This window comes from Phacochoerus africanus, chromosome 1, assembly GCF_016906955.1.
Source record: "Phacochoerus africanus isolate WHEZ1 chromosome 1, ROS_Pafr_v1, whole genome shotgun sequence".
Classification (NCBI taxonomy): Eukaryota; Metazoa; Chordata; class Mammalia; order Artiodactyla; family Suidae; genus Phacochoerus; species Phacochoerus africanus.
In genome coordinates this window covers 106,548,217-106,562,615 of record NC_062544.1, presented here as the reverse complement: position 1 = coordinate 106,562,615, position 14,399 = coordinate 106,548,217, and the positions used below count along the sequence as shown (strand labels likewise).

General features: G+C 41.4%; 1 protein-coding gene across 10 annotated transcripts in view; it reads right to left on the bottom strand.

Moving 5' to 3' along the window:
- Window positions 1–2,887: 2,887 nt before the first annotated feature.
- The window catches only part of NKTR (natural killer cell triggering receptor), a 30,794-nt gene continuing 19,282 nt past the window's right edge, over window positions 2,888–14,399 (bottom strand). For 2 of the 10 annotated variants that reach the window (XR_007133835.1, XR_007133836.1), the window contains 4 exons: window positions 10,129–13,020; window positions 7,904–7,999; window positions 5,943–6,736; window positions 3,677–3,701 (listed from right to left, as the gene is read on the bottom strand). Coding sequence is in view for 6 of the 10 variants with exons in the window: in XM_047770865.1 (XP_047626821.1) it covers window positions 6,433–6,736; window positions 7,904–7,999; window positions 10,129–13,020 (3,292 nt within the window). In the remaining 4 variants the exon portion in view is untranslated. Of the gene's footprint in view, window positions 3,702–5,942; window positions 6,797–7,903; window positions 8,000–10,128; window positions 13,021–14,399 lie in introns of those variants that run through there. The other 8 variants (XM_047770865.1, XM_047770919.1, XM_047770874.1 and 5 more) reach the window with 7 other exon arrangements.

Below are 14,399 nucleotides of genomic sequence, written 5' to 3'. Positions count from 1 at the left end.
GTTATGTTTTATTCACTAAGAAAATACAAATCCCTTTGAGTGCTGAGGAGAACAAAGTTAATTGTACTTGCCCTGCAAATTCTCATATGGATGCTAAAAATACCACGATGAATATTTCCTCTAGGAGAGCTACGTGCCTGCCTGGTGAACCACTGTTAGGGAGGAAATGTGGAGGCTGTAGGTGGACTGTATAAGGACACAGCAGGTAACTGTGCTGTCCCCAAGCAGCAACTCACAGTGTAGGACATACTTCCTCTTTAGGAACAGAGACAGCTGTATGCTGGTCATCTCAGCGGGATGACAACAGAGGCTGGAGGGACTTGGAAAGAGAGACTTAGAGTTGGCAGGGGAAGGTAGACCAATCACCACGAATGGTTCTCTGCGTAGGCCAACATTTCTGCCTGAAGTTCTCTCTAGTTCCACCATGTGCTCTGCCACTAATACTCTGTCAGAAGATGAAAATGAGCTGCGGAGAGATGAGAAGTCTCTTCACTGGCTAGGTTTCCATTTCAGAAAGACTATTTGGAGTCTGGATGAATAAAGAAGGATGAAACATGCACAGACTCAAACTTAAGACTAAGTATAAGTTTTAATTTCTACAAGGTCCCCCTTTCAAGTTTTAGGGAAATTTAAATGAAGTGTATACAAATTAGACATTACCAATATGTACAAAAGTATTTTCTACAGTTTTTGAACAATACCAGCTATATCACGTTTCATGTGCAGTAAACAGGACATTACAAAAACAGTCCAATAATGCATTTTCTGTTAAGAAGCACAATACACACATAATTAAATTTTATTAAAAAATAACTTAAAATACAGAATAATCCCCTTTAGGAAGAAAAGCTATTTCTGTAGTCCATTCAGTAAACACACAAGTTGAATGCTGCAGCTGAGGGCTGTTCTTTTCCATGGAGAAAACAAATGAGGCTTCTAGGGCCCACCTTTTCAGGAGAAAATTCCACCCATAGTGTGATGGGCAGAGTTACTGCCTGTGGGAGGCAGAATTGTAAAATACCCCTCCTATCTCATGCCCCAATCCCGAACCTGTGAATACATCACTGCTGTGATAATGGCATGTTCTATGGCACAGCTGACCTTAATATAGGGAGACTATCTCAGCAGGTTTGATCTAATCACACAAACTTTAAAAGAAGAGGAAGACAGAGAGGTCTGAAGCATAAGAAGGTCTTGACTGCTGGTTTGAGGATGGAGGGGAACACACAAGAAGGAATTCGAGAAGCCTTACGAAGCTGAGAGAGAGGCCCCCGGCTGACAGCCAGTGAGGAACTGAATACTGCCGACAACCTGAATCAACTTAGAAGCAGATTCTTCCCCAGAGCCTCCATAAAGGAATCCTGCCCTGCTGACCCTTGATTTCAGCCTTGTGAGACCCTGAGCAGAGAATCCAGCCATAGTGCTGGACTCATGAGCTACAGAACTGTAAGCTAAGAAGTGAGTGCTGGTTTAAGCTGTTATTATTTGGGGTAATTTGTTACACAGCAATAGAAAACTAACACAATGCCCAAAGATAACTTTTCTTAATGTAATGAGATTTGGCAGTTATTATTTGGGTTTGAAATGCAGTTTTTTTCACTGAGTATTACTAAAGCAATATTCTCCTCTGCAGGCAACCTCTGAAAACACTTCATATGAATCACACTGTTTTGCATTCACTACAAAGTACATTTGTTTGACTTAAGTCCTATTATCTAAGGTATTCTCATCTATCAACTTGGCAAACAACTGGTCACTTAACCCTGTTTATTAACCTTTAAGGGTGAGGGTTTTAATACATCCAAGGTCACCCCTCCATCCATCAGGAGTGATCAGATCCCTCCAACTGAGGGCTCTTTCCCACTTCCCAAGTACACCAGGCAGGGCCTGGAGTAGGATGGCACAGAGTCTACATTAAACATCCATTATGATTTCTGCATAACTGGATTAAACTGGCACTAAGGTGATTAAGTACACTTGGGGAAAAAATTCAAACTAAAGATGAAAAAAAATCTCACCAGTTTTTACAGGTCAAATCATCTTTGCAGGAACCACCCAAGACTGTGAAAATGTGTGATTTATGCAGTACCGCACACCCTACTTGCCTTGTCTGTTGTTCCAGGTTTACCATGTCACATAAGGCTTCACTGGGCCATGGCAGACAGGGAAACATGCTGGCAGGTGCTTAGAACAGTTTGACTGTGCTTGTTGTCTATCTCTAACATGAAAGACTTAAAAAAATAAAGCCCTGCAAAAATGTGTCCAGGGTGGTGGCAGGTAGATCTCGGTGTTACTTTTGAGGTCCATTCTCCAATAGACTCTTCTAGGACCACACACACAGGAGTTCTGCACAGCAGACCTGAGTCGCCACACAGCCCCATGCCAATCCTGCCTGCTCCAGGACCCTCCAGCCCACACCTGTGCTTGAGAGAAGCCCTCCAAATACTTTTTTTTTTTTTTTTTAACTTTTTAGGGCCATACCCGAGGCATGTGGAGATTCCCAGACTAGGGGTCTGATCAGAGCTGCAGCTGCTGGCCTATGCCACAGCCACACAGGATCCGAGTCACATCTGTGACCTACATGATAGCTCACGGCAACACCAGATCCTTAACCCACTGAGCAGGGTCAGGGATTGAACTTGCTACCTCATGGTTCCTAGTCGGGAGTTATTTCTGCTGCGCCAAGACAGGAACTCCAGCCCTCCAAATATTAAAAGTGAATATAGCTCAGAAGGAACCATGTTGGTGCCAGTGAATTAAAAAAAAAAAACATTTCTCTCTCTTATGGAATTTTAATGTATAGTATATAAGAATAATGCTTAAAGAGGCACCAAAAGGTACCAAGCACCAAAGCAGAAACTGGAATAGAATTATTTTTTTAACAAACTGAACTTCTCATAGTATTTATTAAAAAGCACATAAAACATCAGGGCCTTAGAGACAGTGCAGGTATTTATAGTTAAGGCTGATTTATTCTTCTTACCCTCACCCGCCAGCCTGAAATAATACAGACAGCAGGCTGTATGGTGACCACTTTCCTGATCCTCTGAGTCAAAAAAGCAATGAATTAAGAACCCCAGAGCCACTGCCTTATACTCCTGGCTACCATTAGTGTCAGTGCTGGGTGGTTTGTTTTTAAGAGCACATATGTATAAGACTCTGTGAAATTGGTATACAAATATCTGGCCACCTTTATCAGTTCTCCTTCACAGTTCTTTGCTTAGCAGCATACATGCCAAAACCTGGAAAATGGGCAAAAAGAATCTGTTTTCTAGGAAATACATGAGATGGAGAAAATAGTCTATCTAAAATAATATTGCGAATTATAATTAAATTTCATGATTTCTTGATTCAAGAAAATGAAATTCATTTCCATAGTTGGCTGTAAAGTGTGGCATACAAATATTTTTAGGAGACATATCTGTATTTTAAATCCTGTGCATATATAAATGAATGAGTAATAATTAAGAAGTGTCTATTTTTCAAATTTGTCTCTAATATTGAAACAGAACATCAGACTGCCATTAAGTTTCTTAAACTTTTAAGTTACCAGATATTTACAAATTAAGATATAATTTGTATCAAAAAAAAAAAAAAAAGAAAGGGGACACTTTTAACTATATCTGCTGCTTTCACTGGGACTCCGGTGATGAGAGTAACTTCGGTCACTTTCACTGTCAGAGCCATAGGATCTACAACTCCTGTATAACAAAACAAAACAAATAACAAACACCTTTTAATTGTCAACCCTTTGAACTCCTCTTGTAGCTGCTTTTCTGATATGAGTGGCCTGAAAGCAATACTGATGAGGCACAGCATAGTGGGTGGACAAGTGGGGTACTGACTGTGGCAACACTGTGGACCTCTCAAAGATGTCAAAAACAGATGGTGGTAATATCAAGGTTAAGATAAAGAGACATCACTTCTTGGGGAATTACTTGAAACCCACTCATGCTAATGAAAATAATTTTCCATACTACCCAAAATGAACATCAATATTTAATTAGGATTTCATGAAAGACAAGGAAATCAAAATCAAATCAAAATAAGCAATGAAGGTGAGGTGGGGAATGGACAGGACCACTGGGATAGTGATTCAAGAAGACCCGGTTATAATCATCATTCAGTTATTTTGAAAAATATTCACAAAGGAGTTCCCATTGTGGCTCAGTGGTAACGAATCCAACCAGTGTCCATGAGGATGTGGGTTTGATCCCTGGCCTTGTTCAGTGGGTTAAGGATCCGGCACTGCCGTGAGCTGTGGTATATAGATCACAGACATGATTCAGATTCAGTGTTGCTGTGGCTGTGGTGTAGACCAGCAGCTACAGCTCCGATTCAACCCCTAGCCTGGGACCTTCCATATGCCATGGCTGCAGCCCTAAAAAGCAAAAAAAAAAAAAAAAAAAAATCACAGAGAGCCAGTCACTCTGCTGGATGCTAAGGAGACACACACCAGACCAAGTAGAGTCTCAAGGATAGTACAGAATAGGGGCCAAGACATGAGTGAGGGTGACATTTCAGGGTTAGCAATCAGGAAGGGCTTCCCAGGGGCAGTGAGTGGACTGAAGCAGAGCCCTGGAAAGTAGGTGGGAATTGGCCATTTCAAGAGGCCAGAGGGGAGATGGAGAAGTGGGCATGTGAATCTGTAGGCAGAAAAAAGAAGGTTCAGAACATTAGTGCAGGGAAGACAGAAAAGTCCAAGCTGGAGTTGGTTGGTGAAGAGGGCTCCATGCAATGCTGAGGAGCATTGGAGCTGCCCTTGAGAGCAGTGGCATGTCCTTGAAGTGTTTCAAACAAGGGAGAGTCTGGATCACACTGATATTCTACAAGCACGATTGCAGCTGCAAGGCATGGGGGGAAGGGTAAAATCAGAAGGCACTGGGAAAGGGATATTTTAGTAACCACAGACTTCTGCATTACTAGCTAAAATATGCTATATAAAACATATCTATAAAGATATGAAAAACATTTTTGATCATATAAACCTCAATCCTGCTACTGATGCAAATGATTATGACATTTTATTATATGTTGCATTTTTTTTTAACATTACATTTTTACAATTTAAAACACTGACAGATTGGCTTTGCTGTTAATGGCAACTAGCCCTATTTAAAGATGTAGGCCATGGTTTGAGTGGCCTTCTCTCTTTATTCCTTCCAAAAGAAATGTTTATCCAAAGGTATGTGAATATTTAAAAATCCATTTTAGATCCAAACATAAACAACCAGAATTCCCGTCACGGCTCAGTGGTTAATGAATCCAACTAGGAACCATGAGGTTGTGGGTTCGATCCCTGGCCTCCCTCAGTGGGTTAAGGATCTGGCATTGCCATGAACTGTGGTGTAGGTCGCAGATGCGGCTTGGATCCTGAGTTGCCATGGCTCTGGCGTAGGCTGGAGGCTACAGCTCCAATTAGACCCCTAGCCTGGGAACATCCATATGCCGCAGGTGCAGCCCTAGAAAAGAAAAAAACAAAAACCAACAACCAATAAACATTGCCCAGTAACTTTTTTTTTTTTTGGTCTTTCTAGGGCCACACACATGGCATATGGAGGTTCCCAGGCTAGAGGTCTAATTGAAGCTGTAGCCACTGGCTACTGCAAACTATACCACAGCTCATGGCAGTGCTGGATCCTTAACCCACTGAGCGAGGCCAGGGATTGAACCCGCAACCTCACAGTTCCTAGTGGATTCATTTCCACTGCGCCACAAAAGGAAATCCAACATTGCCCAATAACTCTTAATACAAAGACCACTTTCAATAACTGTCTTTCTGTTGATAAAATTCAAGAAGAAAAAAAATAAAATAAAGTTCAAGAAGAGAAAGTAGTATTTCTGTCCTCAAAAGACAATGCTTTCTCTTCTACTAGCAGTCTATTACCTCACATATCAACAGCCTACAGTAACTTACAGTGCTCAAGAGGAGAGAGACCCACCTGGACCGCCTATTGTAGCTTCTGCCTCGGTGATAACTGTCACTCCTCTGGCTTCTACTTCGGCTCCGACTCCTGCTATAGTAGCTATCGTAAGTGTAGGACCTGCTTTAACAGTAATAACAAACACTAAATTTTCCCATTCGAATACTCATATATTCCCATTTCTTTTTAGGATCTCAAATGTCCTCTTAGAACATGGATGCTATATGACAGTAATGAAGACATGTCTGCATAACAAGTACTGGAAACATTTAACAACTGCCCCAAATTAGACTTACCATATTAAACAGAAAAATGTTAATTTCTTTTCTGCATTAAAAAATATCACAAAATTAACACTGATTTAGTTTAATTGAATCTGGTGGATATTACTAGGCAATTATAGTCAATAAATACCTTTCATTACAATTTTACATCAACTGTCACTTTTGACACTAGAGTACAATGGGCTGACAGATAAAAAGAGTTTAAAAGGACAAAAACATGTTTTTCAATAAAATACACTTTTTTTTTTTGGCTGTGTCTGCAGCATGTGGCATTTCCAGGGCCAGGGATTGAATCCGCGCCACAGGCGGTGACCTGAATCACAGCAGTGACAGAGCCGGATCCTTAACCCACTGAGCCACCAGGGAACTCCCATAAAACACAACATTTTAAAAAAGGGAATTAAGGGTTTTATAAAACTAGGCCTTTTAATTCTGCCCCTGCAGGTGGTTATACCCAATCCCTGTCCATACCTGGACCGACTGTGGGGATCATATGAGCTGCTCCTGGATCTGCTCCTGCTGGATGTCCTAATGTTAATCACATGAGGGACCATCATCTTGTGGATCAGGACAGGCTATATCAAAAATCTAGACATTTATTTGCCCATCAAGGAGAAAACACAATGAAATCCAGAAGCTATATTTATTTCATTTTCTCATCAAAAGTATACTGGAATTTTTTTCTTTTTTTTTTTTTTAGATCTTTTTAGGGCCACATTCACAGCATACGGAAGTTCCCAGGCTAGGGGTCAAATTGGAGCTGTAGGTGGGATCCGAGCCGCATCTGTGACCTACACCACAGCTCACGGCAACGCTGGATGTTTAACCCACTGAGTGAGGCCAGAGATCAAACCTGTGTCCTCATGGATACCAGTTGGGTTAGTTTCTGCTGAGCCATGACAGGAACTCCTCAAAAAAATTTTTTTTTAAAGCATGTTGTATTTCATAAGATTCTAAGCTTTACACATTTCTTCTATGAGGTGCACATAAAGTCATTGGAGAGGAACTGGGTGGGGAGAGGAAAGACACAGGTGGGATACCTATAAGTAAAATGAAGCTGCAGCAGAGAAAAATACCTGAGAGGCAAAAGAGGGGTGGAAGAAGCTGGAAGAACCAGAAACTTTGGGTCACTGCCCTCCCCCGGCGCTTCTTCCTTTTGTCTTTTTTTTCTTTTCTCTTTTTTGGCTGCACCATGGCATATGGAATTTCTGGGCCAGGGATCAGATCTGAGCTGCAGTTGTAACCTACACTGCAATTGCAGCAACAGTGGATTCTTAATCCACTATGCTGGGCCAGGGATCGAACTTACATCCCGGCACTGCAGAGACACCATAGTGGGAACTCCCCTTTGTCCCCTTTTAACAATCCTCCATTCCCAATCTCTAACTCAAGCCAAGAGATGACTCCAGATGGGAACTTAGGTTAAAGAAGATGCATTGTGGGTTGAGGTAGTAGTGAGGGCCTCTTAAATATCTCTACTGCTTTTCTTTCCTCACACTGGTAAGATCCCATCCTTAGAATAGCCAGTAAGAATCCAATAGCTCTTTGAAAGAAAGAACTAGATGAGAAAGTAGACCTAACTGTTATTCAGTAATGACAAGATTCTTTTCAAGTTATCCCACCCTGCCTGTGCAGGGCAGGCCTTGAAAAGCAGACAGATGAGACCACACAGTAGGGCAGGATTCACCAGCTCACCTATGACTTTTGTAACTGCGGTAGGAACTGCTCCGGCTTCTTGTGCGACCTCTGCTGTACCACCCTCTGCTCCGACTTCTAGAGTAGCTTCTTGATCTACAATTAACAGTGTAAAAAATAAGATTATCCTAATTTATTATGCTGTTAAAATTAATCACTGGTAGGGGAGGAAGGGAAAAACCCAATAAGAGGAAAGGTCTTTGGAAAGGTCTCTTATGAATTCCTCACAGCGGGGTATGACAGCAACAGCTAATGAGGGTTTAAACTGAACAGAATGAAATAAAGAAAAAACAGAAAAGGCTAGTACAGGTATGTTCACAGGAGCCCTATCTGTGAAACCAGAAGATGAAAATAATCCAAATCTGCATAAATGGTAGGGTGGGTTTAAAAAAAATTAACACAGACACATTCTGAAATATTCTGAATAAATAAACTATAGCTACATGTATCAACAGAAGTAACTTTTGGGAACATAATGTTGAGTGAAAAAAGGTAAATGTAGAACATCTGTATATATAAAAAAGATTTTGTTTGAAAACACACAAAAACACCATTGTATACAGATAGAAACATTTATAGTAAAACTATAAAGAAAAACAACAAAATTGTAATAGACATTTAGAATAATTGTTAACTCTAGGAAAGGAGAGAAAGGTAAGGCCACACCAGATATGTCAGAGCTCTACTGTTTAAGCTAGATGACATTTAAAATGATTTTTTATACCTTAACCATTAAATAAATTTATACCTAATATTTAATAAAACAAACAAGAAACTTAAATGCAATTCTGCCCCCGACCCTTGCATTCACTTGGCTTCTCACCCTTCTTCCCCTAGTTTGTACCTATCATTCGGGAACAGAACAATAATGCTTTGCATAAGTTACTTATGTAATATCTTTATAGGTTTCATTCAGTACATACTTATGTTTTAGAAGACAGTTGCAGTTTATTTGCAAGAACACATTCTGTAATGAGATTCTAGTCATTTACTCAACAATTATAGAGCAAAGTCTGTGAGGTGACTGAAAGATGAGAAGCAAACAATCCCTGACTTCAATTTGGCAGGCCTGCAGGGGCGTCAGGCCCAGGTGGGTAGACAAAATGGGGAGGCAAAGTTTAGCTATCTCAGCCTACTACCTGTTAACCACCCAACATAGAGCAAATTCCTTAGCCTTTCCATGCCTCACTGTCTTTATTTATAAAATGAAATACTACCCACTCCAAAGGCAGGGGTAGGAAACTAAATCAGAATGGCCAGCATCACCGACAGCTCAGAGCTGTCCATGGTTAAGCGCCTACGGTAAGCAGATACTTGGCCGACAGGAGGCTGGAGTAGCTCAACAGCTGCATCTTGAACACAAATCTTAAGAGAGAAGTCTAGCAGTCTACTAGCTCTCTGGGCCTTGTTAGGAGTCAAGAGCAGGAGAAGGAAGAGGAGCTCACAACTCAGGCATAAACTAGTCTGAGAGGGATGAGGAGAGCTAATAAAGGGCTTCCAGGACTAAAAATATGCCCTGGCACTGGCCATGCCAAAGTACCTGAAAACCTTAGTCAGTTAAGTGAGATGGGAGAAGGAAGGCACAGGATACAGACTGCCAGGAACCAAGTAAATTGGAGAAGGTTATTACAGATGGTAAATGTTCCTATTTTTAAAGAAGTCTGGGTAAGGGAAGAAAACAACTGATAAATAACTAGGAAGAAAAAAACAGTTAAATATTTTTACTGTATTTTAGGTTCAAGTGATGAAAATTGGAGTTCCCGTCGTGGCGCAGTGGTTAATGAATCCGACTAGGAACCATGAGGTTGCGGGTTCGATCCCTGCCCTTGCTCAGTAGGTTAACAATCCGGCGTTGCCGTGAGCTGTGGTGTAGGTTGCAGATGCGGCTCGGATCCTGCATTGCTGTGGCTCTGGCGTAGGCCGGGGGCTATAGCTCCAATTCGACCCCTAGCCTGGGAACCTCCACATGCCACGGGAGCGGCCCAAAGAAATAGCAAAAAGACAAAAAGACAAAAAAAAAAAGAAAATCAAGTGATGAAAATCAAGCACAATATAATAAAGGATATGAGTAAGAGGCAGTGAGACAAAACCACAAAACATTTACAAGGAAAAGAAAACTATTTATTAACTTATCACCATTACCCGTCCCTAACTCTGATATTCTTTTGAGCTAAACAGTAACAGACTCTCTTTGGGAGAAAAAAAGGAAAGAAAATGATGCTTACCGAGAGGATGATGTGGAACTTCTTGAGCGACTTCTTGAGTGACTGTAGGAGACAGACCTTGTTCTGTGCCTTGATTTGGTTTCAGATTTACTTCGAGATCTACTTGGACTCCTGGAGTGGCTATCACCATCCCGACTAGGCGTCTGCTCATCACTTGAACTCTCCTGATTTCTTGGCCTCCGGTTTAAGCGTGCGGTCTTTCTTACTTCATCAAAGAGAGACCCAGGCCGAACTTTATTTTTGCTTTTAATTTCTATTCTTAAGCCTTGTGGTTTCATTTCAGGCACAGTAGTCAATGTCTTTACATCCATAGCACTGGATGTGGTAGCAGCTGACGCTACCAGGTTCCCTACACCTTGCAGGGGCTTCCATTTATTATCCATGAGGCTGGTCTGGCTTTTCTCGGCCACCTCCCTCTTCATAGTGCTTTCTACAGCACTGGCCAAGGTGGCAGAGCTGCTGTCTTGTTTTCCCACTTCACTCTCTGTTTTGCTTTCTGACATGCTGCTTTCCTGTTTTGCTACCTCTGCCTCAGGATGCTCTGTTGGTATATCCTGTTTTAGAACAATATTTATGTCTGAAGTGTCAAGCCTTGAACTTCCCAGAGGAGAAGCTCCCTCAACCTTTGTTGGGGAACTCCTGTCAGGAGTGCATATTTCCATGTTGTCATCTGTCTGAAACACATCCTCTGCTCCACTTGGGACAATCTCTTCAAAATGCTGAATGTTCGAGGGAGAACTGAGTACATTTTCTTCAGCATTTAAAGCTATAGGAGAAATGCTGAGTTTACTCTCATCTCTGGTAGGCTGATCAATATCTGATGAAACTGCTATTGTATTATGTTTACCTGAAAGGCTGCTGTTCTCACAGGGTTTCTTAGTTGGGGGAATATTTTCTTTTGTGGTTTCACTGTTTTCAGAAATTTGTTTTCTCTCTTTTGATTCCTGAGTAACTTGTTTTTCATTAATCTCCTCCTCTTCTTCTTCACCAAATTCTAATGGAGGCTGCCAGTGAAATGCTTGTTTGCGTTTTGGAGCCTTGTACTTTTTGTCTTTTTTCCCTTTCGATTTCTCTTTTGATTTTTTGGTGTGTTCCCTTTTCAGATTCTCCTTTATGCTGTGTTTGTGCTTACGTGGCTTTCCTCTAGTGTTTTCTGAATTGGAATAGAACTCCTCAGAATCAGAGGTTGATGACGGCTGTTTGCCTGATTTCCAACCACTGTTATCATCAGTCAGTGAAGTATCTGCTGAAGACTTTGTTGTGGGTTTGACTTTGATGTGAATTTCACCCAACTCTGACTCAGAATCTGAAGTGGCCTCACCTTCCTCTTTATCAGAAGATAGCCGGGAATTATTTTTACTGTTTTTAGTTATATCTCGTTCAGAATTTGACTCAGAGTCCCATTTACTCCCAGCATAATTCTTCCTTTTGGGCTTACTGCCATTTCTAAAGTGATCAGAAAGATTTTCTTTCAAAGTTCTTTTTTTTGTACGTGGGCATTCCTGTGCAGGCTTAGATTTCTCTTCAACTCTGTTTTTCTCTTGTTTAGTACTCATTTCCACCTGGGCCTGCTTCTCTTTGTCCAGGGCTGACTGTGTAACCTGAACACTTGACTGTTCACTGTCTGAAGAATAATCTAAAGATGACCTGCTTTCGCTATGCTTTCTCTGACATGAAGACTTTTCTCTGCCTTTGACATATTTATTACGAAGTGTCTTTTCAGAGCTGCTGCTGTGCCTTTTATTTGAAGTGTAATTTTTTTTCCCACTGGATCTAAATTTTCTCTTGGCTTGTCTCCCATCATCACTGCTAACAGAAGAGTAAGAAGATGATCTACTACAACGTGAGTGATCACTGTATTTGTTTCGTGAATGAGATCTAGATGAGGGAGACCTAGACCTTGAATGTGAACTAGCTAGACTTCGTGACCTTGTATATGATCTGGAATAAGATCTACTCCTAGAAGATCTGCTCCTTGACCTTAGTGAACTTTCTGAACTTCTATCACTGTATTTTGAATAAGCACTCCGATCACTTTCTGAATTTTTCTCTCTTTTACGGTAAGATGATGAACTACCAGTCTCTTTAATATTTGCTAAACTATAAGTGCTTTGGATAGGCAGCAAATGGGTTGTTTTCGCTTTCATCTCCTGGATTCGTTCATAAGACGGCTTCCAGGGCTTCTGCCCAGGCTTCCATCTTGAAGGAGGGGGACTATCACTCAGTGGTATCACAGGAATACTTTCCGCCACCACTGGTTGTACTACAACATTTTCACTTTGTGCTGCTGCTGCTCTTAAAGGTTCTGTTTTAACAAGTTTATTTTCACTTAACTGAGAGGCTGTTCTCCTTGGTGATTTTGATGCTATTCTTTGGTGCCCTGACTTTGAACTAGATCTGGACTTTGATCTACTTCGAGAATGTGATAAAGATTTTGATGGAGTTCTTGATCTTGAGCTTCCTCTAGAATAAGACTGTGAGTGTGACTTTGATCTGTATGAGTCTCTGCTGGAATGGGTTGAAGAGCTCTGGTCATCCTTATCAGATTTAGACCAGTCCCTTTTGGAAGAATGTTGAGATGACAATGAGGAAGAACGAGATCGCCTTTCTCTATCACAGGAGGATTTCAGTCGTCGTGTAGATGATTTTGAAGATTCTATGTCAGATGGTACAATAATCCTTTTCTTCTTGGTCTGTTTGCGTCTTCTGCAATGTTTCTGCTTTTTAGCTTTCTTTTTATGCTTAAGCTTTTTCTCTTTTCTGCGTTTTTTATGGTGGCCATCAGAGTGTCTTGCTATACTAAGATCTGAATAATATCCATTATAGGACCAAGATCGGGATCTCTGGGACAAGCTTCTTTCATCCCATCGGCTTGAACAGGGGTCACTTAACCTATAGGAAAGAATATGCATGCCATTATTTACAAGCATTGCGTTCTATACTTTAAAATTAAAACACATGTGTTGTCAAAGCAAATGCATCAATAAAAGCCTAGTTAACAACAAAGTACTGACTCTATCAACACTTTAAGCCCATGTAGGAAGGATAAAACAAAGAGTGATAGGTCTAGTCTTGACCTTTCAATTTCAAAGAGACAACTACTAAGAGATTCACTTACAAAAGGATTTTTTTTTCCCAGAGCCAAGCCAAAAATTTCAAATCTGATAGGAAAAGAGTTTTGAAAACCAAACCAATCAATCAGAAGAGCACTGCTGACCTACCGAATTCCTGGCTATGATCCATTCATGATGCTCTGCCTCCAAGAATAATTTCTGAGGGACAGTCAAATCAAGTTTCCAAAAAATTCTGGTGATTCTCTGCAGATACAGGATAGCTGCCTGAACTTTAAGAAAAGCCTCTCTTGGGAGTTCCCGTTGTGGCGCAGTGGAAACAAATCCGACTAGCCACCATGAGGTTGCGGGCTCGATCCCTGGCCTCGCACAGTGGATTAAGGATCCAGAGTTGCTGTGGCTGTGGTGTAGGCCAGCAGCAACAGCTTTGATTAGATGTCTAGCCTGGGAACTTCCATATGCTGCAGGTGCGGCCCTAAAAGGACAAAAAGACAAAAAAAAAAAAAAAGAGAGAGAAAAGCCTCTCTTTCTTAAGAAACTGGCACAACTATTTTATCTCAGCCTACACAGGTAGTCAAGGACTTTCCCCTAAGGTATTAAACTACTTAGTACAAAAACTGGGGGAAAGGTACATGAAAATAGATGTAGGCTTTACAATCTCAGTAGTAATGTCAAGGCTCAAAATTGAGAGTTCTAGGGAGTTCTCGCTGTGGTGCAGTGGGTTAATTTGGCTGCAGTGGCTTGGGTTGCTGTGGAGATGTGGGTTCTGATCCCTGGCCCAGCACAGTGGGTTAAAGGATCCAGCGTTGCCACAGTTATGGTGTAGGTTTAATTCCAGGCCTGAGAACTTCCATATGCTGCAAGAGTGGCCAAAAATAAAAATTAAGGAGTTCCCATTGTGGTGCAGAGGAGGTGAATCTTGACTAGGCACCGTGAGGTTTTGGGTTCGATCCCTGGCCTCGCTCAGTGGGTTAAGGATCTGGCATTGGCTTGAGCTGTGGTGTAGGTCACAGACATGGCTTGGATCCTGCCTTGCTGTGGCTGCGGTGTAGGCTGGTAGCGGTAGCCCTGATTCAACTCCTAGCCTGGGAACCTCCATATGTTGCAGGTGTGGCCCTAAAAAGCAAAAAATAAATAAATAAATAAAATTTAAAAAAGAGATACTCTAGGAGTTGCCACTGCAGCTCAGAGGCAATGAAC